Source organism: Phyllostomus hastatus, unplaced genomic scaffold (genome assembly GCF_019186645.2).
Source record: "Phyllostomus hastatus isolate PE091 unplaced genomic scaffold, TTU_PhHast_1.1 phas_contig_402, whole genome shotgun sequence".
NCBI classification, from domain to species: Eukaryota; Metazoa; Chordata; class Mammalia; order Chiroptera; family Phyllostomidae; genus Phyllostomus; species Phyllostomus hastatus.
Genome location: NW_025333873.1, coordinates 2,342,597 through 2,367,803, shown reverse-complemented (window position 1 = coordinate 2,367,803; position 25,207 = coordinate 2,342,597). Strand labels below are relative to the sequence as shown.

Genomic DNA, 25,207 nt, shown 5'->3' with positions numbered 1-25,207 from the left:
GCGGGAAAGGACAGAGAGGCGCACGAAAACGTGTCACTCTTCTCCTGCGCTTCCTCCCAAACGGTCCCCACCCCCAGTTTTCTGGGTTTGCCGCTGCCACTGGGGAAAGGGCTGATTGGTTTTGCGTCAAAGAACTGCATTTACTCAGTCCTGCTGGAAGAGGCACGTAAATACCCTGGCAGGCAGGACGTAGGGATTTTTAACGAACACATACATTTACACACCCCTAAGCCCCCGTGGCCAACCTGCACACCCGCCTGCCCCACACCCCTTGCCCGGGCCTGCAGAGTTGGGGACTCTGCCCAGCGGGTGGCGGTGCGGTCTCCAGGAGTCTAGCCAGCTTTGCCTCGCCGCGCGCGTCCTTGGGGATGGAGCTCAGGACAGAATGTGTTTTATAACAGTAAACAATGACCCCGAGTATTGTTTGGGATTACCGTATCTTGGGGCCATTGGGGCGGCCAGATGCCGCCAGCCGTCCCGGAAACGCCAGCGCTTTATATAGAGCCCCGGGAAAGCTTTGAGTTCCCGGCTCTATTTTTCTTTCCTAGCAACACCCCCACTTTACAGATAAGGAAACTGAGGACCGGAACTGTGATGTGTTATGTCGCACAAGGTATCACAGTCTTCACGAAGCTTCCCTTTTGGTCCTCACGAGGATCCTATCCGGATACAGATGGCGCTACTTACGAGCTGGGTAAACGGAGAGCAAGGCAAGAGCCTGGACCAGAGCCCACCTTCCTCGACTCCTAGCACAGCGCTTCTCCGATCACTTCTGCTGATAGAATTAAGTTCCAGAGCTGACAAGGACCTTAAAAGGTTACCTGGCCCAATCCCTTCATCGTAGAGGGAGAAGCTGAGGCCCAGAGAGGTTAAGAGGCTCCCCTAAAGTCTCACAGCTCATGAATGGCACAGCCTGGCATGGGTGCTCCAAGGTTTTTTTACCCCCTACCTCGCCACGCCCGGCTCAGCGAGGCAGGAGGACCTAGGAGTTCGAACTACCTGCTCCTTGAACTTCGCTCCAAAACAGCTGAAGACAGTGTTGGGCCACACCCTCTCCGGGGCTTCCCTCCTTCTCTGTTGGTTTTTTTTTTTTCTTTTTCTTTTTTTCCGGTCACGGTCTGGAATTTGTTTATAACGCCCGATTGCTCCTATTAGATGTGTCCTAATTGCTCGGGATACAGGGTGGCCCGAATGTCTTGGCTGGTAAATTTCGTCTTTGAGGCTACTCTTTAGAAATTAATTGTAGGGCCGAAAAAAAAAAAATTGGGGGGCGGGTGGGGCCGGGGGAGGAAGCAGGGGATAACCAGTCACTGAGGGAAAAATAGGCAGACCAGCTCCGCCCGGCGGCGCCGCGCCTCGTCAAGGCTCGGCCGCAGGGCGGCGCGGATACCCTGCGCGCCTAGGGCGCCCGCTGCCCCTGGCGGCGCCGAGGAGGGTGCAGACGACCGACCACGCGGCCGCGCCCTCCCTGCGCCCGGCTCTCCGCCCCGCCGTGGCGCCGCACTGAACTGACCGTCTCGCTCTTCAGGAGTGATTATTCTCTGAAACACTGCGCCGAGGGCCCCGTGGCCGCTCTTAGGGGCCGCGCCCCTTCCCAGGGCAAGGCAGAAGGGGGCCAGAGGCGCGCACAAGAGCCGGCGAGGGAATCCCTCTCCCTCCACGTCACCCGAAAGCCAGGGAACCCGCACTCGCGTCCTCTAACGCAAATGACCATCTTTGGCATCGTGCGCCAATGGAACAGACCAAGGGCGCTGGGCTCGGGGGGTGAGCGGGGGCGGACCAGGGCTGCCTCGGCTCCCCCAAACCGCGCTGGCCGGCCGCTCCCACCCCCGCCACCACCTTCCTTCCTCGCGCGGGGTGTGATGCTAGCGTCAGCGTGGCCCTGAGCCCGGGCAGGGAGTGGAGTGCTACGCCCGCCCCCTCCCGCGCCTCTTCTTCCTCCTCCTCCTCCTCCTGGGCCGCCTCCCCGCGCGCTCCTCCCTTCAAGGTGGAGTCTGGGGTTGACGTGAGAGAATCCACATGATACCGAGCAGGAGAATAAAGAGTGTGGAGTTGAACTCGTGCCATTGTAGTGACTCATCTCAGGCACTGCGCGAGGGCTCAGAGCGAACCAGCGAGCCAGCGAGCGGCGCTCGGTGCGGAGAGAGGGAGAGGGAGAGAGAGCCGCGGACCGGCGAGGCGGGCCCGTCCAGGAGCGGGCGCTGGGCAAGGGGTGCAGGTCCCGGCGCCAGAGCCGCGGCACAGGGAACGGGGCTGCAGCTCTCTCAGCTCGACCCCGCGGGTTGCGGGACAGGCGCAGGCTGCCTTCTCCTCCTAGTCAAGTGTCCGAGCCGCTCCGAAACTCCGGCAGCGCGTCGGCCACAGGAAGTTTATTTTCAGCTCCTTTTCTAAAAGGAGGAAATAGAAGTTTCTCCAAGCGGGCAGCCTTTCTTTTCACCTTTTTTTTCTTTGCCTTGCCCGAAATCGGGGCCCCGCAGACCTGGCAGGCGTGACTTGCCGGGCTCCCATTCTTTCTTAATTTCCAATTTTTGATTGAGCCCGCAGCCCCGGCTGGACTCCGGCTGCGCGCGGGGGCGGGAGGGCGCGCGCAGGGGAGGGACCGAGGGACGCGCCGACTTTTTAGAGGGAGGGACTGGGTGGACGACCGGTCCCGCGGCGCTCGTAGAGCAGGAAAGAAGTGCAGCGCCCGGCGCTCAGGGGGCACTGCTCCCGTGTGTTGTCGCGCCCGCCGCCGTGGGGGAGCAGCCGGGAGCAGAGGCTAGAGCCCAGGCGCCGCCCGCGGAGAGCGAACGCGCAGCAGCCGGTGCGCGGCCGCGGCGAGGGCGGGGAAAGAAAAACACCCTGTTTCCTCTCGGGCCCCCACCGCGGATCATGTACCAGGACTATCCCGGGAACTTTGACACCTCGTCCCGGGGCAGCAGCGGCTCTCCTGCGCACGCCGAGTCCTACTCCAGCGGCGGCGGCGGCCAGCAGGTAGGTGAGGGCCCCGGGAGCACCTGGGGGCGCGGGCGGACCCCCCCTGCCCTCCACTCGCTGTCACTGCCTCTTTTGCTTTCTTTTCCCTTTCTTGGCTTGGCGAGAAAATTCCACGGGCCACCACTGTAAGTTCTGGATTTTCGTCTTACCTGCCTGTCCCCATTACTTTTCTGGTTTCACAACAGGAGCCAGGAGTGGGCTGGAAAGCCAACAAACGCTTCCTTTCACACTCCGTCTTATCCAGACACGCTACTGGAGCACCAAGCCTGTTACCTCCTCTCCCAGGAATCCTTTGCCCCTTTCCCCCTCTTTCCTTGGTGGACCAAAAAAAAAAAAAAAATGTTTGCACCGTCCTCCAGATATCCAGGGACCCTCCTCCCGCGGGAAAACCCTCTCTCTTTCTCCACCAATCTTAACATCCGAAAGACGTTGGGGACTCGGAAACATGGTTGGCTCCTTCAAGTACAGTAATCCGGAGTGAGGGTGAGGGTTCCGGCTCTGGGAATCAGGTGCGAAGGTCAGAAAGGAGGAGGTCAGCTTTGATTGGCTCCCGGTGGCGCCAGTGTGCCCCGCGCGCCGGTCCATCTCCTGTTAGGGGCACAGCAGGAGCCTGCCCTGCCCGCAGAAGAGGCGCCTTGAGGGTCTGGAGGCACCTGGGGTAAGGTCGCCTACAGAGCGCAGTGGGGAGAAAGAGACCTCGCATGGGCTCCTGGGTGGTTTAGACGCAGAAAAACAACTTGTTTCTAAAGCAGCCAGACTGGTTTGCACTGGAGGGATTGTGTGTGATGTGTATCTATGAACACCAGAACGGTGCTGGTGGGGTGCCTGCAGCCGCCCCCCACCCCGTGCCCCCGGATGGGTGAGAGAGCTGGCGCAACAAGGCGGCCACAACCTGAAGCCTGCTGGTCCGGCTCTGGGGAGTCTCCAGCCAGTTTGGCTGCAGCAAGAGTTGTCTCTGGGAAGGCAGTGGCCTTAGCCTCCAGAACCCAGCCAGCCAGCCAGCCAAGAGGGGCTGGGGTGAGCCTCCAGGGACGGATGAACCTTACCAGAGAATAAAATGGAAACAGTTCTCTTTGGGATCACAGTGACTCCCCATGGCTGGTGAGCCCCCAGTCATCTTCCCTGATGTCCCCCTAAGGATGTCCCCCTAAGCACTCTCGGTAGAGAGCCTAGTCTGTGTGTGTGTGTGCGCGCAGGGCGGGGTGGGGGCGGGGTGCAGTCAGTGCACCCTCAGTGATGAGCAGCAGGGCGATGAGTTGAAAATCCTGTCCTGAAAGTGTTTGATATTATTTGCTTTTCAGCCCTGGTGGTGGTTTGTACGGAATCCAAACATCATTAGGCGAGGGGTTGGAGTCACTTATACCCATTCCTTCACTCCCCAATTCAACGAATGCCCAAATGTCCCCCTCCCTCCCGGATCAGGAAGGGATCTTTGATTTCTCGTTGGTGCTCTGGCTGCTGTCTCTGTGGCAGTCATCGTTGAAATATGACAGTCTTGCCACCTGGCTTTGGTCCGACCCTGGGGCCTGGTTGGGAAGTCGGACCGGACATCAGCGTCCCGATTGAATAATCTGTGTCACTGGGGCTTTGAGCCCAGGATGTGAGCGGAGGCAATTCCCTGTTTTGGAAGAAAATCAGACAGGAAACCAGCGCTAGGAAGGAGGAAGAGCACTCAGTCCAGCAGAGTGTAATGGGGCCTCATTACCGAAGCAAAAAGCAGCTGTTGGCTAATTCCTAGCATGCTGTAACACATGAGGATTTTGCAATTAGGAATAACTAGTGCATGGGGTTCTTGAATACACGCCTGCCCCTTGGCCCAGCAGCTTGAGCGAGGTGCCCTTCAAACCGGAGGGATTGGCAAGGTAATGCCACTTCAGACACGTTTCTCAGCCCCTCCACTCCTGGGGGGAGGTGGGAGGTTCCCATCCTCTCTCTGCCTTGGAGCAAAGCTGTTCTGTGGTCCTAAGGACTGACTTTCTGAGAGGCTTTTGTTACTTAACAAGTCTGTGCTCTGACCCCACCCAATCTCAAGGTAACTTTGTTCCACATTAGATAAAACCTATAGTCACTTTATTTCTCTCAGCTTCCTTTGCTGGGAGACTGCTGGCAGCTAGAGATGGGCCTTCCTCCTCTCTGGCCGTCTCAGTGGACCAATCACTGTAATCCACTGTTCCCTGGTTTTTCCTTGGGCAAGTGACTCTTGTTTTTTCCTGATCTCTTTGTTTGTGGGGTCTGCTGTTGCTGATGTTTGCCGCTGTTTATTCAACCCAGAACTTTCCTCTCGAGCTTCATAAAGCTTGCTCTTAACATGGTCATGAGGTCCAGTGACTTGGGCCAGTGCGGAGTGGGGGGGGAGAGGCGGTGGAGGGAGAGTGAGCGATAACTTTTTGTTAAAACCTCTGCTCTTGTATTGGGCAGGAACTCGAAGCATGAGAGATATTTCCTGTTCCAGTTATAGTTTGAATCTCAGAGGCTGGTCATTGGTGATTTTGTTTGGTCAGTAATGGTTGCACATACCTCGCCCTCCTGGCTTGTTCGTCGTTGTTGTTTTCTCTCTCTCTCCTGACTTTCCTAGGAAAACACCTCCCAGATATAGGCCCTGCCTGGCTGCTTGACTATTACGGTTTCACGGCCTGGGCATTACGCAATCCAGCCAGTTACACAAACACAGGTCATTTCATAACTTGTTTTCATCAGCTGGGCCCCCTTTTAATGAAAGAAACAAAACAAAAACAAGACCCAGAACTTTTCCAAGGCTGCCATTTATCTGTTCCTTAGGTAACTTGGGAAAATAAATCAAGGGGCACAGTTCTTTTCTGGAACCAAGGAATAGCAGACTCCCCCTCTTCTTTAGCAGCCAGCCACCCTTCCCAAAAGACAGACGCACACACAAAATTTCCCGGAGTGAACTTTTGCCAACTGTACCAGGCTGGGACATTCCTCGCATCAAAGAACTTTTACCAGAAATGACTGTGATTCCCAAGTCAGCCCTAATCGTACCTCTCTAGTGCCCCCTACGGGACATTGGTAGAAGAACCATCTGGGGAATGTATTTTTCCAGCTCCCAAGATTTAACGTGGTGAGTTTTTGGAATTCTTAGGATTTTTTTTTCTTTTGAGTTCAGGACAAATAAATGGCATATATTTAACAGCGGTTAACTAGGAACTGCTTGACTTTGAGATGCAATTTAAAAAAATGATTTTCTTTTGTCCTCAGTCAAAGACGTGCAACCCGCAGCCCACAGTCTGCGTGCAGCTCAGGATGGCTGTGAATGCAGCCCAACACAAAATCATAAATTTACTTAAAACATTATGAGTTTTTTTTGTTTGCATTAGTGTTTGTGTGTTTGATGTGTGGCCCAAGACAACTCTTCTTCCACTGTGGCCCAGAGACGCCAAAAGGTTGGACACCCCTGTTCTAAATAAACCCCGGTTGAAGAGGAGTGCTTTTTTTCCTTTCCCTGGTTTGATGTCTGTCTTGCTCATCGGGCTGCTGGCGCAGTGTCTTCAAATTCCCGAGGCTCGGTGTGTTGGTGTTCCCGGGAGACTGGGAATTGGCCTGGTGGGCGTGGTCTTCAGAATTGGCGGGAAGGTGGAAGGTACACTTCAAGGGTCTGGTGCCCTTCCCTTTTTTTTTTTGGCCTTTATCTGACAGACGTCGTAGATTAGGATCAAACAAAACATTATCCCAGGAATTTGTCTGTTCCGCTGATTCTTGACGGTGGAAGTCAGCGCCACTTTTTCATCAAAGTGAATGGGGTGAAACAGCAGTCATGTATTGTGTGAGTGGCCATTGGGTTTTCCTTTCCAACCCCCCGAGTGGATTTCCACGGCCTGACTTCTGCCTGCCTTGTTCTTCAAGGTGAGTGTAGAGTTAGGAGCCTCGTTTTTTCTTTCGTTTTTTTTTTCCCTTGTCTATCTTAATACAAACACACCAGAACTTACGCATTCAAATCACCGTTGCCCCTTCATAATTGCTGAGACTAAATACTTGTTTGAATGCTGAGGGGATTAGTCAGATTCAGAAAGGTTTTACAACACCCCTCTTGTGGAATTGCCTTTGGCACATTCTTTCAAAAAGCCTTCCTGCTAACAAATCTTTGTCCTTTGAGGGTAAGTTTGATATTTGGAAATTATCAAGAGATTCGACATAGAAGGAGCCACGTCTGATCTGGATGGCCCGGCGGGGTCCAAGGCGGAGTGGGACCGAGGGTCCTGTTGGTCTCAGGGGCAGGGAGGGCAGTCGGCAGGACAGGGCTCACCAAAGCAGGCACCTCTGTCATCTATGCCTTAGGGTTTTTTTCCCCTCTCCATTAAACAATAAAAAATACTGGTTTTGAGAATTCAGGAAGCTAACTTGTTGGTCTGTTTGTTGAAAGAAAGAAAAATGGCATCATTACTTAGAGGCTACGTGTCATTCATGCTGCATACAGTAGTATCTTTTGGTGGCCACACCATTTCGAAATGATGGCACCAGCCCTGATCGAGGCAAGTGTATCTGTTCCAAAACCCAGCGAGTAACTCTGGCCCCCTTCAACGCACTGGGCTGGGGAGGGAGGACAGGCGTTCTCTGGGCCAGCATTGTCTCGCCTGGCACGTGGCAGTGACCTGGCCGCGCCCACCCTGCCGTGGTTGTAGGGGAGAGGGCGTGCCCTTGCCATTGAGTGAAGGGACGTCTGAGGACGGGTGGGGGGACAGAAGGGGCCCGTGGAGGCATGGAGAGGACCCCCTGTGTTCTGGAGTGGGGTTTCTGGCCGGAGTGGCTCTGGGAGGAAGGAAGTGGGACTCGGAGGGAGTAACTCTGTATCAGCTGCTTTCTTCTGCTTTTTCCCTTCTCCCCTGATTGTCTTCATCCTGGCCAACAGGTAGAAAAGGATGGACTTGTTCTTTCAGGTGAACTGGGAGAAAAGAGGAAGTTGAAAGGAGGCGGGTTACCTGAGACGGTGTTTTTGTGCTGTAAACTTTGGGGAAGCCGTAAGTTCTTAGTAACCGTTTCCACTGTGACACGGTGGCTTTCCTCAGATAGGAAGGAAAGGTCAAAGTCATGTTCAGGGCTGAGTCTGTGAAGAATGGTTGAATTCCTCATAGAAGACTTTGGAGTACATCCCAAGTTCAGTAAAAATATAGAGCGTTTGAGTCAAACTGGGCCTCACCAGGGAATTCTGGGGTATATGCGGGAACATTCGCACTGACCCTTTCCTCTTCCCCTGAACCAGACTTCTGGGATGTTGGAATTTTCCTTTTCCTGTGCTGGGAATCTTAAGAAAGGAGGGGGAGGTGGTTCTTAAGAGGAAGAACCCAGTCCCTGCCCAAGCATGCACAGTCATGCCCGCCCGTCTGTGGCGACGGCAGTGGCGCGCGTGGGGTTCGTGGCTGGCGTGCTCTGTGGCTCGTTCTGGAATCAGTCTGGTGGGGAAACATCTGGCCGGGGGGATAGGCCAAGAATACCGACCCCACTTCCGTCTCATTTCTGCCCAGCTTGGGAGTCACTGGGCTGAGGCCTGCCCTCTCCATGTCTGCAGGCAGTGGGCGCCTGGACCCTAGTTCCGAGACCCTTCTGTGGAGGGCCATGGTTAGAACCCTCATTTCTGAACCCAGCGCCCTTGTGTAAAGTTTAGAAAGGTCCTTTTCCCAAATCAGCAACAGCTGGGCTGCAGAGCCCTCTCTTATCTGACGAAGTTGGGTGGCCCAGGGGCCCTGTGTTCTGAGCTGCCTCTTGCAAGCAGTGGGAGGAGGACACGCATACTTGCTGAGCAGCCCCTGGCGCCCTTAAATACAGGGTGCGACAGAGCGACGGAGGTTCTGCTGCCCCGAGACCCACAACAAGGCCTGTAAGGGTTCAGACCTCAGTGTCAGATTCCAGTGGAGACTCAAGGTGATGAGTGACAGCGCCCTCCCCGCTGTGACTGCTTGGGTTCGAGGAATACCTCCAGTCTGATTTTCAGCTTCTGCGTTTCCTTCCTTTGTTCTTTTTCCCCAAACCTGAGCAAGGGAGACGAAGATGATCCTCCAGAATAGGAATCACCAAGCTATGGCCCACGTTTTTTTTTTTAATAAATGAGGTTTAATGGATCCCAGGCCTGCCTCTTTGTTTACATGTTGTCTGTGGCTGCTTTCACGCCACAATGGCAGTCTTGAGTAGTGGCGACAGAGATGGCATAGCCCACAAAGCCTAAAATATTTACTATCTGGCCTTTTACAGCGAAAGTTTGCCGCACTCTCCTCCAAGAGGTCAGAGGGGGCCAGTTTGTCCTTTTATGGGCATTCTTGCCCACCCAGAAATCGGTAGGGTGGTACAGTTAAATACAGCATTTGGAGGCTTTGCCAGGTGGGAATGCCACCCAGCCATCCAGCCTCCTTGGTCCTGTCCCCAGAAGTACAGCTTCCAGGGGGGCTGGAGAGCCCCAGCCAGGCGAGGTCCTGGGTTACCCCACCGCCTGCACTCCCAGCGCACACAGGTGCTGCCACTGGGGAGCCTTATCTTAGCTTCTGTTCAGTGCTGTCCTGTTCACAGAGGGCCATGATTTGTCCCCAGCATGACATTTGACTGAGTCTTGGGTCTGTTGGCAGAGAGGACTGCCAGGCTGACTTCTGGGACCACAAACCCGTAGCCTCACCTCTCTCACCCCGATGTCTGTCGCTCTCTGAATAATACCTTCACTTAAATTTATGTGTGTGTCTCCCAGAGGCTCCTGTTGGAGACAAAGGCCTCTTTATCAGAGCCCCAGTCCCCTCTGGGGATGGGACATTGTTTGCCTTGCCATTTAGAGCCCTCGTGTTATCCAGATGGCTTTACCTCCCTCTCAAACAAGTTGTACACACATTTAGAGGCAGTCATTACCTGCTGTCTTGCTTTTATTGCTGTCTTGTTTTGTCTAGACCAAGCCGTTGCTGCAAGGAATCTGGCTGCTGGCCGGGGAACACCCCTGCAGCCTGCCATCCCAGACAGAGGGGCCTGGGGGGCCCTGCGCAGGGCTGGGAGTCACCCACTCGTTCCCAAGGGATCTCAGTGTCCAAGCTCTGCTTCACACGTTTGGCTGGCTTTCTCTAGACTGAAACAGGAGCTCATTTGTTGGTCGGAATGAGGACTGAGTTTCTTGGGTGCTCTCCCGAAAGGAAAGCCAACAGAGGCGACTTCAGAACCAGAGCCTGACCTGGGGAGAGAAATGGAGGAAAGGCGCTGGGTGCTCCCAGGAGTGGGAAGCCGGGTCCTGCCTGGAGCCGTCCCGCGCAGAGGGCACAGACATGGTGACAATGGTGCATAATAACGTGGTGACGGCGGCGGCGGTGCCGCCTTCCATTTGTTGGGAGCAGCATTTCTCAACCCTGGCTGCACGGTAGAAATCTCCTCAGGTGGCTCTTTTTTTTTTAAATACCTTATCAGAAGCACACCCCAAACCAGTTATTTTAGCACTCTAATGGGGAGGCTGGCTCCAGCACTGGTGTTTTTAAGAAGCTCCTCAGACTGTGCTAATGCGCAGCCAGGGCTGAGAACCACTAGTGTGCTTTTTTAATAGCCTGTGATTACAGGTAGCTACTAATTTAATCCTCAGGACAGTGCGGTGAGTTTGGTGTTAGTATGCCCATTTACAGGCAGGGAAACTGAGTCCTCAGTGACCTGCCAAGGCCTCGAATCCAGGCCTCTTGATTCCAAGTGCAGTGCTGACTCCCTGCCGGCCCCTCCCCACTGCCCTCCCACGCCCACCCCCACCTGCACCTCCACCCCCACCCCCACCCAGCAGCCAAACAGCTGCCTGGGCCTTAGTGCTTCTGCGCATGTTCTCAGGATTCTGCCTCCGTGAAGCCTAGCCTTCATTGTCTGTTTTTCCTCCTTGAAGATCATTTGCCAGTAGAATCCTTCACACACACACACACACACTCTTATACACCTTCTTTTCCATCAGTTCCCAATTGAAAGCCCAGTTGTCTATGCTTTCTGAGGTGACACAATTCCTTGCCCTCGGCAGCTCTCCTCCAGGAATCCCAGAATTCATTGCACTGGCAGCATCACAGAATCCCGGAGCGTGTCGTACAGGGTAGCATTCCTCGCAGAATTCCCAGAACCCCTTGCACTGGGTAGCCGTCCTCACGGGATCCCAGAATCCTTCACACCAGGCAACTCGCTCATGGAATCCCAGAATCCCTTGGGCCGGGTCACACTCTTCACCGAACGCTTTCGGCGTGGGGCCCCGAGGCCTTCTGGGAGGCGCGGCAGCTGCATTCCGCCCCGCAGAGCAGACTAGGCCGGGCAGCTGGGAGGGGAGTGAGCGAGGAAGGCTCTCAGCTCCCTCAGATCCTGCGAGGTGCTCTAAACTTCACTTCGCTTGTACCGCAGGGACCGAGCTGTCCTCTCCAGGGGCACGGACAGTGGCGGTGGCAGCTGCCACTGCTGCCAGTGCTGCTAATCCGCGTCGGTGGGATTGGGCCGGAATGGGGGGTTGCTGTAGTGTCCAGGCACACGATGGCGGGATTTCATCTGGGGTCACAGCGGCCTGTGGGGCCTGCTGGGTGACAGGGACGCTCTGACGCTCCGTCGGGGGGCGGGGTCCTGGCGCTTGGGGCACGATTCTGGGGGGGAGGGAGGTAATGCTCCAGAAGCTTGTGCAGAGCGCCAACGTGTGTGAGAGCACGGGCCTCTGAGTCGCGCTAACATGGGTTTGGATCCTGACCCCGCTGCTTATGAGCAGCGCGGCCTGGGAGGAGTTCGTCTCTTTACGCCCCAATTCCCGCCTCTAGAGCGAGAGCGCGGTAGTTCTTATTTGTGGGGGAGAATGAGTGAGTAATCGAGGTAAAGCACTACCATGCGCCTGTCCTTTACTAAACGCTCAGTACGTGCTAGTTGTTGTTATTGCCTTTATTGTACCCCCCAGATTAGGGAAGAGAGGATTTGCAGACTCTGTGGGAACAGGAACCTTCTCAGTCTGAGACTTTCGTTCTGGGAGCTTTCCCTTGAAGGCTGTAAAGCCTGGGGGTCCTTCCTTCCTCCCTCCTCCTCTCACTTTCTAGTAGCTGCCCGGAAGAAGAACGCTGCAGTCCAGCTGCCGAGGAGCATGGCCCAGTTTAGCTTTTGTACTCTGTCATCATCTTGCATTTGAAATAGAATGCTTCCTGCGGCGTGGTCTGGGCGTAAGTGAACAGGGAGAGGGGGAACTCTGAGCTAGCAGCACTGAAGTTTCCCACCGCGCCTCTGTGGTTGCAGATGGATAGTGCGGACAGGTGGAGACACAGCATGTCGGTCCCAAACAAGACTGGGGCAAAGGGCAAGGAGGAGGTCAAGGGCAGCAAGGGGAAGTCTGGCAGCAAATGCCACCACCTTTCAGTCTCGTGGGCTGGAGGACACCGTTTCATGGACCTGATCTCACCGTGACTGGGTCACCGCCCCATTCTGATCCTGTGTGAAAAGTAACAAAAGCAGGCCCCCTGAGCTTCCCGATGACCTCTGCTGCTCCAGAGCTGTTGGTGTGCACGTTTCCTCAAGGGGTCCTGAGCGGGTGTGCCCTAGAGAATAACCGGCAGGTGACTTGGGGGCTCAGGAGGCTCAGGCGGGAGGCCTGCGGCTCTGCAGGTGTGGACACAGCTGGCCTGGAGGGATGCAGAGTAGCCCTGCTGAGTGTCAGCGGCCAGGGACCACATCTGGCCTGGAAGTCACTTGGGATAGGATCGTGTTCTCACTGAGCCACCTAGGGACAGAGCCGCTAGGCCTTCATGCATGAAGCCAGTCTGACATGGGGCCCCAGGAGTACAGTTAAGATTCCCCTGATTCTTGGAGGTGCAGGACTCGTCCAGGGAAGACCACCAGCGTCCTGACCTTGGTCCCCCAGGCACCGACCCTGCTTTCTACTGGGTTTTGCCTCCCGTCTCTGCTTGTCCGGTTCTATGCAGTATTTCTTGGCTCAATCCGGTTTTCCTCCTCCTTTCAGAAATTCCGGGTAGATATGCCTGGCTCAGGCAGTGCCTTCATCCCCACCATCAACGCCATCACGACCAGCCAGGACCTGCAGTGGATGGTGCAGCCCACGGTGATCACCTCCATGTCCAACCCGTACTCGCGCTCGCACCCCTACAGCTCCCTGCCGGGCCTGGCCTCCGTCCCTGGGCACATGGCCCTCCCCAGACCCGGCGTGATCAAGACCATCGGCACCACCGTGGGTCGCAGGAGGAGAGATGAGCAGGTAACAGCTTAGATCGGCATAAAAAAGCCACATCGGTGGCTTTTAGGGCCTCGTGACACAGTGTGTTTTCTGCAGACTGGTGGGGAACAGGGTCGATGGTGGTCTGGGGTCACTGGGAAGAGGAGGGAACTAGGGGCCAGGAGCCTATGACTCTCATCGTTGGAGGCACAGCTGGAAATCTGAGGGTTGGGTCGGGGTCTGTCGTCTCACCCGTGTCCTTTAGAGTCTCTGAGCCTCAGTTTCCTCGGCTGCAGACTAGGGACTGCGGTCCCTGCCAGCCAAGGCTTGTTGCCACTCGAATGCGATCAGACGTGGGAAAGCACAGAGTAAGTGGTGAGGGGTCAGCAGGCGGAAGGACCGTTAGGACCTGCCTACAGCAGTGTCCTTCTCTGACCCTTGGCAGGGTGGCCACTGGACAAGCAGCCAACAAACCTTGGCCAGGAGCCTGTGAGCCCTTAACTGTCTTCCAATATCTGGGGCAGACAAGCCACCTAGCAGACAAAGGGTCACGCTCTAGGCCGGCTCGGCCCACAGCTTTCTACATTCCGCCTCGGTGCCCCAGGCCTGCAGCTCCGAGAGGGGCCTGCGCCACATGCCTGGATGTGTGTGCCAGCAGTGCCATGACTGGGGTCCTTGGAGCATGCTCAGCTGCTTTTGCTGACCGGGGGTAAGGGTGGGAGGTCAGACATCAGCCCTGTGTTCCTCAAGGGGCTTGGCTGGGAGGAGTCAGCCTGGCGGGAGAAATGCCGGAAGACGGTGGGGCTTGTGCTCTCAGGGCAGCACCCACGCAGCTCTCGGAAGGCGCACTGTCTGCATCGACAGTGAGCTAGGGCAGCGTCAGGCCTGCTGGCTCCAGACAGAGCCCTTGGCATCGAGAAAGGAGGGAAGGGGCTGTCAGAGTGCCCCCACCTGTCCCCCTTCAGGACTAGAGCCCAGGCCTCAGGACCCCCTGTGTGGTGTTCTTCCTGCAGCGCCCTGCCACTGCGAGCCCAGGGAAGGGAAGATGCTTTAGCGGTGGAATCTGTTTTTCAAACGAAGTGTTAGCCTGGGGACCCCCGGCCACAGCATTGGAGTCCCTCCGCTCCGGGAGCCTCAGCTCTGCAGCATTCCAGGTCAAGGGCCTGTATGCGTGGACCCCAGGGCCAAGTGTGGGTCCAGTGCCAGTCCTCCCCAGGATACTGAGAATGGCAAGGATTGCTCTCCAAGGAACTGAGGACAGAGCTGGGTCTCGTCCCCACCACCTGTCGGTTTGTTCTGCCGACAGCAGGGCCCATGCAGGGCGACACGGGGAGCCGTGTGTAACCGACGCTGTGGTGGATGCAGCTCGCAGTTGCTCTGGGCTTCTGCCGCTGGGGCAAGCGGCCCATACTCCCCCGCTGTGGCTTGCCGTGACTGCGGTAGTAACTGTCGCAGTAGCAGTGATCTTAATGTCCTTTATAAATGTGCTTCCTTCGGGGAGCCGTGTGCCCAGCTTTGCAGTCTCTCACGAGCAGGATTCTCCCTCGTGTGTACGCAGCTGCTGGGGGACCGCCAGGCTCGGGAGAGGGGCACTTCGGGGCTAGCAGGACAGCAAAGCAAGATGTGCCGAACCCTCTTCATTCTTTTCTGGGCCTCGCTCACACCAAATTCAGTTTATAGCTAGAAGGGATTTTGGAGACCAGCTTTTTAAAAAAAAAAAAAAATCCCCCCCCCGTACCCATTTCACAGATGAGGAAACTGAGGCCCAGAAAGGGGCAGGGCCCTGGCCAGGGTCACACAGTGAGTTAGCAGCAGAGCCAGGGCTGGAGTCCACCTCCTTTGACCTCCAGCCCTGTGGTTTTCCCACTGCACCATCTAGGCGTGCCCAAAGACAATCTGTCTGGAAAATTTCCTTCCTTTTTTTGAGAGGGAGAGAGAGAGCCAGGAGCATTTTTATTTTGCGTCATTGTCAATTAAGAGTTCAGACCGTCATCCGGCAGCTTGGAGGAAGCCTGGGCAGTAGGGGAGCACCCTGGACGGGCCCTTTGGTTCCTAGCCCTGGGGTCTCTTCCCTGAAACTTACTGCTGCCTTCTTGACCTGCGCCCAGGGGGAGGGGCCGGTGCCAGGAGCCAGCCAAGTGCCTTGCTGCCCTCCTCCAGGGCCTGCCCCAAGCCTCCGTCTGAGGCCTGTGGCAGGGAGGGGAGGGTGTGTGTGGCTTGTGGGTGGGTACATGGTGGTGCTGACACATTCAAGCCGTAACCATGTTGATGTCACCACCCCGGAACACTTCCTATGCTGACAGCTCTCATGAATTGCCCCAGACCTCACCAGATAGGCAAGAGACTTCTGGGCCAATCGGGAGGCCAGAACCAGTCCAGAGGCAGCCAAGGGGACAGGGAGGCCAGAGTGGACTATGGCCAGCCTTCTGTCAGTGGGAGTGAGGGGTTGGCTGGGCCTGCGGGGGAGGCCTGAGCCCAGGACAGCAGCAGGGCCTTCAGACCTTCTTGGTAACTCTGCGGGGCTCCGGTTTAGGAGCAGCAAGTACTCAGGGCCTTGGCCGAGAGGCCTCATGACGTCAGCCAGGCAGACGAGCCCCGCACAGCACAGGGTGTCCTGGTCTGTGGACTCTGGGTCTCCAGTCCACTTGGGCTCTGTCGGGACTCAGACAAAGCACCAGAGAGGAGACCTCTGACTTGCCTCTTCATTCTGGCACTTTCAGGTTGAGAGGGCTGTCACACTGCACCTCATTTGATTGCCACGTTTTGCGGAAGGCAGGGCAGATCCTGTTGGTCCCATTTTATAATCGGGAAACCTGAGGCCGGAAAGGTTTGGTGGTTTGTTCGGGGCCACACAGAAATGCCGGCCCGATAGCTCTCAGAGGGGAGAACGCAGAGCCTCGGGCTCCCCAGGGGAAGCAGAGGGTCCCAGAGGCTGGTACAGGGTCAGGACTGGAGGACGGGAGTGGAGCCAGGACTGGACTGCGGGATCAGGTCTTGGGAAGGGGCTGAGGGCACACAGGGGTGTCACCTGCTGGACTGCTCGGTGCATCCTAGCTGGAGGCCACTGCAGGGCATGAGCACCACAGTGAGGGAGAGGCTGGTGAGAGAGGGGAGCTGGGCCTGGTTCTTCCTCCCGGTGAGGTGGCGGCGGTGGCGGAGGTGAGAGGTCCTAGTCAGGATGTCCAGGGAGTGAAGGAGGTCCCTGGGGCTGGCACAGAGGGGTGGGCGCACGGCCCCACTGAGCCCTGGGGGGCAGGGACCTGACCACCAGGAAGCCCAGGGGGTCTCCCCAGCCTGCCCGGCTTCCAGCCTCCCTCCACCCACCCCCTCCTGCCCCCGCTCCTTGCCCACTGGGGCAGGACCTGAAAGTCAGGGAGGTGGGTGAGCTTGTGCGTGCTCAGGGGGCCTCGGAGAGACCTCGTGTCTGAGCGGTTGGTGGACGGCCGGCACATTTTCACGCCAGGGTTCTCGGGTTGTGGATGCAGGGCTCTGGCCTGTGGGGCCGCGGGGCAACCTCGGGTGGGCTTGTCCTCTCTGAGGCTGTGTCATGCTTTGCTGTTCGGGACACCGCAGCAGCAGTCCCGGGGACACTGACGTGGGCCCCACTAGGGGAGCGGCTCCCTTGAGCACGTGGGGCGGCACGTGGGGGGGCACAGGGCGGCCAGGAGCATCCCTCAGTGGGACAGCTTCTTTGGTCACCTCCAGGAGTGGCTTTGGCTTTCGTGCCCAGGCACCCCTAGAGTGTAGGACCCAGGCCTTACCCCCTCAGAACCTCCCAAGCCCCCACCAACTTGGCACCTGGCTATGCCTCTGGTGTCTGGTAGCTGGATGGGATGGTCTTTCCTTCTGAGTTGCTTTCTGCCATGGCCCACAGCCAACTCCTGTGTCGCCTCTGCCTGCGAGGGGCAGTGGGTCAGAGCCCTGGAAGGGCTACGTAAACCGAGCGTCAGCACGGCTCAGCAGGGCCGAGTTCTTGCCCTGTGGCATGAGTCCCGGGCCCCTAACAGCCTCGTTGTAAGAAGCTGGATTGTAAGCTCCGCAGGGGACTTTTGTTCATTCCCTTCCCTGATAAATCTCGAACCCTGCAGACCGTGCCTGGCACGGAGAAGGTGCTAGTGTGCTGAATGAGCGGATGTGGTGGGCAGCAGCAGTGACCAGGCCCGAGGGCTGAGGGCTCTTCCTCCTCTTGCCCGTCCTGCCCGGCCTAGCACTGTGCTGGGACACTGCCGGGTCCTGGGCTTGGCCCGTGAGCGGCTGGCACTGCAGGGCTGGCAGGGGAAGTCGGGAGTTGGGTGGCATCCTTGACCCTCCCTCTGGCAACAGAACGCCCCTCCCCCACCCCGGGTGGTTCTTCCTCTGGGCCCAGCTCCTTATCCAAATGGGGATAATGAGGCTTGCCCAGCTGGCCGAGTGATGGGGAGGAGTCATTAGCCCCGGTTTGGACGAAGCTGCTTTAGAGGGTGGAGCCCGGCCCGGCTGGCATGAGGGGACTCGGGGCTGACATGACGAATGCCGAAGCCGTGATGCCCGGGCCGGTGCGTCCCTCACCCATTGCTGCCCTGTTCTCCCTTCGGGCCGGGGCGGGATCGGCCGCGTGTCCGCCCAGGTGGGCAGACAGCAGCGAGCTGCTTATGCAGGGCCCTCGGAGCCTGGCCACGCTCCTCCTGCCTTCCTCCCTCCCTCCCTCCCTTCCCCAGTCCCAGAAGGGCTTCCTGCCCCACTTTAAATGCAGTCGAAAACACAAAAAGCTGGCGAAGCATTTACTGAACCTCCTCGTGGTCCTCTGCCCTGGCCTCTAGCTGTCCCCCGAAGAGGAGGAGAAGCGCCGGATCCGCAGGGAGAGGAACAAGCTGGCTGCGGCCAAGTGCCGGAACCGACGCCGGGAGCTGACGGAGAAGCTGCAGGCGGTGAGGAGCTCTGCGCGGGGCGGGGGCACTTCTGGGTGGGCCCGAGCGAGAGCCCCAGGGCTCCTGGCCCGTCCACCTTCCCCTCGCCCACTGGTGGCCTGCCGCCGGGGCAGCGGAGATACATGTGCCTGCCCTTGAGCACGGGGGGCGGCATTGGCCTGATTAAAGGAAAGGGGACAGAGGGAGCTGGCCTTGGGCCCCAGCTGCGCCCCTAGAGGAGGGCTGGACAACCTCGCGGGGCCCAGCGCCCTGTTCCCTCAGTGCCTGGGCTGCCCCTGCTCTCAGAGACACTGGGGCCCCGGGGAGGGGTGGCAGGCAGTGCTGGCAGTGGCAGGCCCGAGAGCCGAGGCAGGCCGAGACCTGCCCTCTGGGGCTGCTTCCCAAGGTTGCAGCCACCCCCCTGCCTGCCGCCGGCAGGAGTGGCCCGGCCCAGCTCCAGGGACCTGGTGTAGGCAGGGCAGGGCCTGCTCTCTGGGGTTCTTCATCTCTGAGGGGACCTGATGCCCGATGGTCTCATGGCGATGGGCCACATGTCAGCCCGCAGGTACTCTCTTGGGGTTTTCTCAGAGCTTTCTTCGGCAGGAGGGTTCTCTGCTTCTGCTGTGAGCCCAAAGCTGTGGCCTTGGTACCTCATTCTGTTCTTGTGAGTCACTCTTCCCTGCTGCCTAATTGCCCGCACCTGGGGGCCCATGCCTCTGCCCGAGAGCCTGAGCCGACCCACGCCACGGAGCTCCCGCCAGAGCCTAGCTCTACGGGATGGGCTGTCCGGCGAGCGGGGGAAGCCCGGAGCTAGGACTGGCTCCCCTGGGTGGAGTGGCCTCAAAGGAGGAGGCGAGGGAGACTGTGTCGGTGGTCCTGACAGTGAGCAGCCAGCGTGAGGCTTTTGAAATCACAAACTGCCCGGCACATCCCATCATTTTACTCATTTAATTCTCTCGGGCACCGTTTCCCTGCTTTGGTTTCCTTTTGTCCAGCCTGGAGCCCTTGTGCTTGGGTCTCGCAGGTGTGCTGCGTGAATTCTGCACTGCCTGCTCTAGTGTCCCGTGGGGGTGCTGGCTACAGGTGGGGGTGGGGGGGAGTGGGAGTTCTCCACTGCCGGGTGGGGCGGATCCACTCACGGTTGGCCCTCCACGGCGAGACTGCCCCAGGAGAGTCCGCTTCACCACCAGCCTTTCAGGGGGCCAGGCCCTCTGGGTCTGCCCTGGGCGCTCCTTACCACCAGCCCCAGAGTAGCCCGCCCCTGCCTCCCTCCCCGCCCTCCCCACGAGGCCTCACACCCTACTCCCCCGCTCCCCGCCCCCAGCCCAGCCACGCAGGCCCCTGAGCCACATCCTCCACAGGAAACCTCTCATGAGCTCATGACGCTCATCGCCCTTGAGATGGATGGAAACTTTTTTTCACTCCGGAATAGGCTGCACTCCGAGTCGTGCAGCTCTGGCCCCGCAGCGGCTCGTGCCTGAGCGGGAACCTGTGTTAGGGGAAAAGTGGGGAGGAGGAGGAGGCCGGTGACACACACCTTCTCGCCTTCCGTGACCGCCCCTCCACGGGCACGCGCTGCCTCTCCGGCTTTGCACGAAAGCCAGAGCGGAGGTCTCAGCGTCGGGCCTGCCGTCTGCACAGGCTTGCTCGGGCCGCCGGGCTCCTCGGCTGTCAGGCCCAGGGGCCGGGCTGAACGCTCTGCGGGGCTCTCTGAGTCCGAACACGTGCCGCTGAGCTCAGAGTGCAGAAGGGAAGAGGGGCCGCGACGGTCCGGCCAGGGCTGGCCGGGCCCTTCCCACAGGCCAGGCGGTGTCGCGGGCTCGCGCGTCTAGGCCGTCCCCGCTGCCGCGCAGCCCGGAGTTCAGGGTGTGCGTCCAACCAGGCCCCGGAGTCAGGTCACCGAGGTCAGGTCTGAGGTCAGCAGGCCACCCACCTGTTGGCTCTGTGACTTCGGGCAAGTGACTACACTTCCCCGAACCTGTCTCCTTATCTGCAAAATGGGTGGGTGATAATACCCGCTTCAAAACACTGCTGGAGGATCGACTGAGATAAGGCCCGGGAAGTGCTTATCACGGTGCCCGGCTTGGCTGGGACCGCCACAGTGGTCACCTCACCTTTCCTCCCGGCCACCCTGCTCCTGTCTTAGTCTGGAGCTTCGTGTGTCAGAGGAATCGGGAGCCTCCAGATGACTCACAGCCTGTGGGGTCTGTGGCCGGCTCTGAGCTGGCCACGTTCACCATCGGTGCTCTGAAGACATTGCTGAATTTCCCTTTCTGCGCGGATTTGAATGCCACCACCCCCTCCAAGCGGGTCCCTGGCAGGTCTCTGTCCCTTACGTGCCTCTCTTTCTCCTGTAGGAGACGGAGGAACTGGAGGAGGAGAAGTCAGGCCTGCAGAAGGAGATCGCCGAGCTGCAGAAGGAGAAGGAGAAGCTGGAGTTCATGCTGGTGGCCCACGGGCCCGTGTGCAAGATCAGCCCTGAGGAGCGCCGATCGCCCCCTGCCCCGGGGCTTCAGCCCCTGCGCAGTGGGGGCGGCGTGGGCGTGGGCGCCGTGGTGGTGAAACAGGAGCCCCTGGAAGAGGACAGCCCCTCACCCTCCTCGGCGGGGCTGGACAAGGCCCAGCGCTCCGTCATCAAGCCCATCAGCATCGCGGGGAGCTTCTATGGTGAGGAGCCCCTGCACACCCCCATCGTGGTGACCTCCACGCCGGCCATCACTCCGGGAACCTCGAACCTCGTCTTCACCTACCCCAGCGTCCTGGAGCAGGAGTCGCCGGCGTCACCCTCCGAGTCCTGCTCCAAGGCCCACCGCAGAAGCAGTAGCAGCGGGGACCAGTCATCAGACTCCTTGAACTCCCCGACCCTGCTGGCTCTGTAGCCCCGCTCCAGGGCTGCGAGGGCACCAAGGGATTCTGCCAGAGAGCCGCTGGCTCTGGGGAGACCCAGGTGGGATTTGGCAGTGAAGCACTGGAGGGCCGGGGTGATCTCTTGAAGTCATGAAACCTCCTCCCTCGTTCGTCTTGCAAAGCGAATCCTGTTTCTTGAAAACCTTGGAGAACTCAGCGTAGTGGACTTGGGCATCCCTGGCTCCTGAAGAGCCTGAAGCCGGTGCGGACCGTTCCTGTCCCTCTGTCACGAAACGTCTCTGGAGTGATGGCGTCCCTCCCCGCCCCACCGAGCATGAGCGGTGCCTTTGATTTCACCTTCCCTCCAACTGCCCCTTCCATCCCCCAGTGTCAATTTCACTTCCTCTCGGTTTTTATGAAATTTGCCATGACATTTCATCTGGGTGGTCTGAACATGGAAACTCCATTTCTGGAGATGGGACAGCCGGTGGCCCCTTTGCTGGGGCCGACGTGCCCAGGAGGGGACAGTCAACGTGCAATACAGAACCTTCCCCCTCCTGGCACCACTTGCTCCCCCCCACCTCTGGGGGCAGCAGCGGGGCTCCCCGCCAGAGCTGTCCAGGAGACCTGGCCAGTGCTGGGAGGTGCAGAGACAGGACCTTTCCTCCCCGTCCTTGGAGACAGCTCCTGGAGGAGCAGCTTGGCCAGAAGACGGGGTGTGAGTGAGACAGCCGGGGCGCAGGTCGCGTCTGCCAAACACCTAATTAACAGGCCAGGAATAGTGCCAACAAGCCGCACGATGTTCGAGCCGGCTTCCCTTCACCGGAGTCCTGAGCAGGACGACTCCTGTAATTACTGCCTCGCCATTCTGCCCCGGACCCTTCTCTCCAGACCAGGGAGGTGTCCCTCCCTAAGAGCCACACAGCACTCCACGGCCCTGCCGGCTCCGCCCTCCCCACCCTGGCTCTCAGGGTGACGCCACCCACAGATTTAATGAGCGTGGGCCTGGACCCTCCCCGGGTTGCTGCCAGATGGCCCCTCCCCAAGCTTCTGAGGCACCTTTGCTGTGGAAGGGAAGGCAGAGGAGGGAGGGGGGAGGCCTGTGGAGTGGGATTCACCTCTCACCAGCCCTGGTACCTGGCTTGCCTTTTCCTGGCTGCGCACCTTTCTGAAGCGCCTGTTGCCAACCGGTGGATGCTTTCTCTTTACACTCCCCAACCTCCTCGGCCCAGCATGCTCTGCGGGCCCCACAGCTGGCCTGGGGCTGTTGCTGGGACTGGCGGCTTATGCACCGTTCCTGGGGCTGCCGAAATGGGGGCTGAGATGTGATGTCTCCGGCTGCCCCTGCCCACAGGTGGAGGGTGGGGAAGGGCTTCTCCTGGCCCCAAAGAGCAGAACTCCGCACAGCTCAGCACACGGTCCCTGCCCGTCACCCCCGTGAGCCTTTCTCTCCCCAGGCCCAGCTCCTCCGATCCCCCAGAGTCGCCCGCACCGGGCGAGCGCTCTGAGGGAGGCCTCGCTGTTGGGGTTCGGCTCTGGAGACTGGTGTATGATAATTGAAAACTCTGTAGCTGTTATTTAAGTCGAACCCAGTGGGGGCTGGGGGAGAGGGCAGCGGCTGCTTCACGCTCACCCGTTCTTTGCACACCCAGGCCCCTGCGCCGGTCCCTGACCGGTGCCCAGTGCTCCGCCCCACGCACTAGACACACGGGGGGCGAAGGCCTGTGCTTAAAGCACACAGCCGCTGCGACGGGAAGTGACGTGTGGAAGGAGAGGCGATTCGAAGAAAAAAAGGGGTTTTGCCCAAAAGTACTTTTCCAATGTCATTTCCTACATTCCTCGGCTGTGATGCCGCCGTCCCGGTTCTCCAGCGGCTCTGGGAGAGGTGTGCCTGATGAGAGCGGGCGGCTGGGTTTCCGGCTTCAGGTTAGTCCGAGCGGCAGAAGTCCGCCAGGAGTGGCAGGAGACGGGCAGAGAAAGCCGGGGTGCTCTCAGCTCCGAAGAGCTCAATCATCTCAAGCGGTGTTGGCGGCCAAGTGGGAACTACTTGCATATATATATATGTACCTTAAGTGAAGCTGCTTCCTGGTGTTTCATTTCTGCCCTCGTTGGCACGGCACTGACCCCAAGGCAGGGCACAGTCTGAGACGTGGGGCCGGGCTGGTCATTTCCGGAGACGGAGTTTGGCTTTGGTTCGGGCTTAGGGCCGTGTTGGCTTTGGGACCAGCTGAAGGCAACACCCCAGCCACCTCAGAGGCCTTTAGGGGCCTCCCAGCAGTGGTCCCGTCCGGGACCCTCCAGCTCTGTCCTAGGAGGTGGTAGGAGGTTATTTGGGGAAGGCCGACTGTTACACCCAAGTTGCGGGCACGTCCTTAGTTCCTTCCTCTGGCTCGTTCTCGGAGTTCGTGTGCACACCCCCAGCCCTTGCTCTAGAATCTCCAGGCCTGCTGCTGCTCCCTCCGTGGCTCCAGCTAAGGGAGCAGCTGCTGCGGGGGGCTTTGCACTTGGCTGGGAACCGCTGTGCTTCCCCTGTGTCCCCAGCCGTGAGGCAGCTGGGGTGGACTCCAGCTGGGCTGCGGGCAGCTCTGGGACAGCACAGGGCAGGCACTCCTTGACAGGCTAGTGTGAAATACAGTCTTGGCCACCTGGCTGGCCTCTCGGGGAGCAGACCTCTCCCCGGCGGGGGGAGGAGGACAGCTGCCGACACAGGAAGCAGGGGAGGGGGCGTCCCAGGTGAAGCTTAGGAAATTGCTGGAGCCAGCTCTGAGCAGAGAACTCACTGGGGAGGTTCTCGGAAAGAAAGAAATTGTTCCGCCTGTGTAAAAGGCCAGGTGTGTCCACTGTGGCCCGTCGCACAGGCATCTCACAGCCAAGCGCCATCACAGGCTGCTGCTTCCTTCCCTCAGGCTTTGGGGGAAGGCGCTTCCTCTCTGCTCCCGCGTGGCTCCAAGTGCAAGGGTGGGCTCGACTCCATGCGCATTGGGACTTCTCTGCCCTGTCCTTGACGGACCAGCAGTGCTCCTTGCAATCTCACCATGTAACTTTCAGGTTGATTTCCTTCCTGATCAGATATTATGTGGCCCCTTTAAGAAGGAAAGGAATAAGCACCTACCATGTGCCAGGCACTGTGTTAGGCACTTTTATTATACCCTCTTTAGGATGAGAGTAAGGGATGAGGGCATCCCTTATTAAAGGTCCCCCAAACGTGGATAAACAAAAACTTGGAGGTGAGAAGGTCTGTCTTCAAAAATCCAAGGCAAGATTGTCTTCAGTCTGAGGCTGGTTCTCCAAGAGCCACCCCCTACAATATCCTTCCACCTCCAGATTTCTTCTCTTCTTCTACCCCGTGATGTCCTCCTTCGCCCTCCTCCGATGGTCGGGGATAGGGGGGTACCCCAAGTCCTTGTGGAATTTGTGGACCAACAGGACATGTGGTGTGTGTAACTGTCTTTTAAAAAAATGTAAGTAAAGGGGTCTTGCTACTTTCTGCTTGTTGAGTCTTTGGCATTCATCTTAAAAGCCAGCATCTCACTATTTATTGACAGGTTGGGGTGTGTGTGTGCGTGCATGTGTGTGCGTGTACATTTCCAGGTGTGCCCGTGTCCTCCTGCAGCTCTTAAAAAGGAAACCCAGTCATCCCACCACTAATTTGACATCTTCTCACGCTCCTAGTATTCTGGCCGAACATCAACAAAGGGTTTTAATTTTCCAGTTCAGGAGGAGCTGGGTCAAATTTTGAGAAGGGTCTGGGAAGGGGAGGGGAGAAGAAATTGATGTTTATTTTATTATTTATTTTAAATGTTTACATCTTTGTGTTGTACCAAGCCTGAATAGAAACAGATAGCATTAAAGTACTCAGTTCCTCTCTCCCTCTCTTTTCTTCCTGATTTTTTTTTTAAATTTAGGCTAATGATGCTTTTTCGTTCCTAAAATGATTTGTGAGTTGTGCTGTATAAACTGTGTAAAAAGGTTCTGTTTTTAAAGATGGATTGTCATTCCCCTGGGGACAGGGGTCCCCAAGAAGTCTGCATTGTAAGAGAAAACAAAAGATCCTGTCCTATTCCTTAAAACGTATTTTCTCTGTCTGATTAAAACGTTTATTCTAGTTATTTCAGTTTGTGGTTACTTGGTGTCGAAGAAGAAAATAGTTGCCTTTGTATGAAGAGTAGGTACCGGGGGTCTTTCTGCAGCGGGACATGTACATACAGTGTTTCGGTAGACAGTGGACAGTGATAAGCTTTGTGCGTCTGTATTGAGATGAGTCAATGCCGTGGAGTACAGTCTGCTGTGAGATCCCAGAGGCGAACAACTTGGATTCCTGCAGCCCGATGGGGAATTTAATGACCTTCCTGAGCATCTTCTTTCTTTC

General features: G+C 57.9%; 1 protein-coding gene across 1 annotated transcript; it reads left to right on the top strand.

Annotated features, from left to right (window-relative positions):
• The first annotated feature begins 2,025 nt into the window (after positions 1–2,025).
• FOSL2 (FOS like 2, AP-1 transcription factor subunit) lies at positions 2,026–24,947 on the top strand. The gene is made up of 4 exons (XM_045844345.1): positions 2,026–2,973; positions 12,896–13,147; positions 17,905–18,012; positions 20,349–24,947. The coding sequence occupies exons 1-4, from the start codon at positions 2,872–2,874 to the stop codon at positions 20,868–20,870; spliced, it is 984 nt and encodes a 327-aa protein (XP_045700301.1). The 5' UTR covers positions 2,026–2,871; the 3' UTR covers positions 20,871–24,947.
• The last annotated feature ends 260 nt before the right edge of the window (positions 24,948–25,207 follow it).

What these genes read in the sequence shown, in the direction of transcription:
- FOSL2 (XM_045844345.1), top strand. Translation starts at nt 2,872, where the DNA reads ATGTACCAGGACTATCCCGGGAACTTTGACACCTCGTCCCGGGGCAGC. An exon ending in GCAGGAGGAGAGATGAGCAG is followed by an intron (nt 13,148 to 17,904) that starts GTAACAGCTTAG and finishes CCTGGCCTCTAG; the next exon opens with CTGTCCCCCGAAGAGGAGGA. An exon ending in TGACGGAGAAGCTGCAGGCG is followed by an intron (nt 18,013 to 20,348) that starts GTGAGGAGCTCT and finishes TTTCTCCTGTAG; the next exon opens with GAGACGGAGGAACTGGAGGA.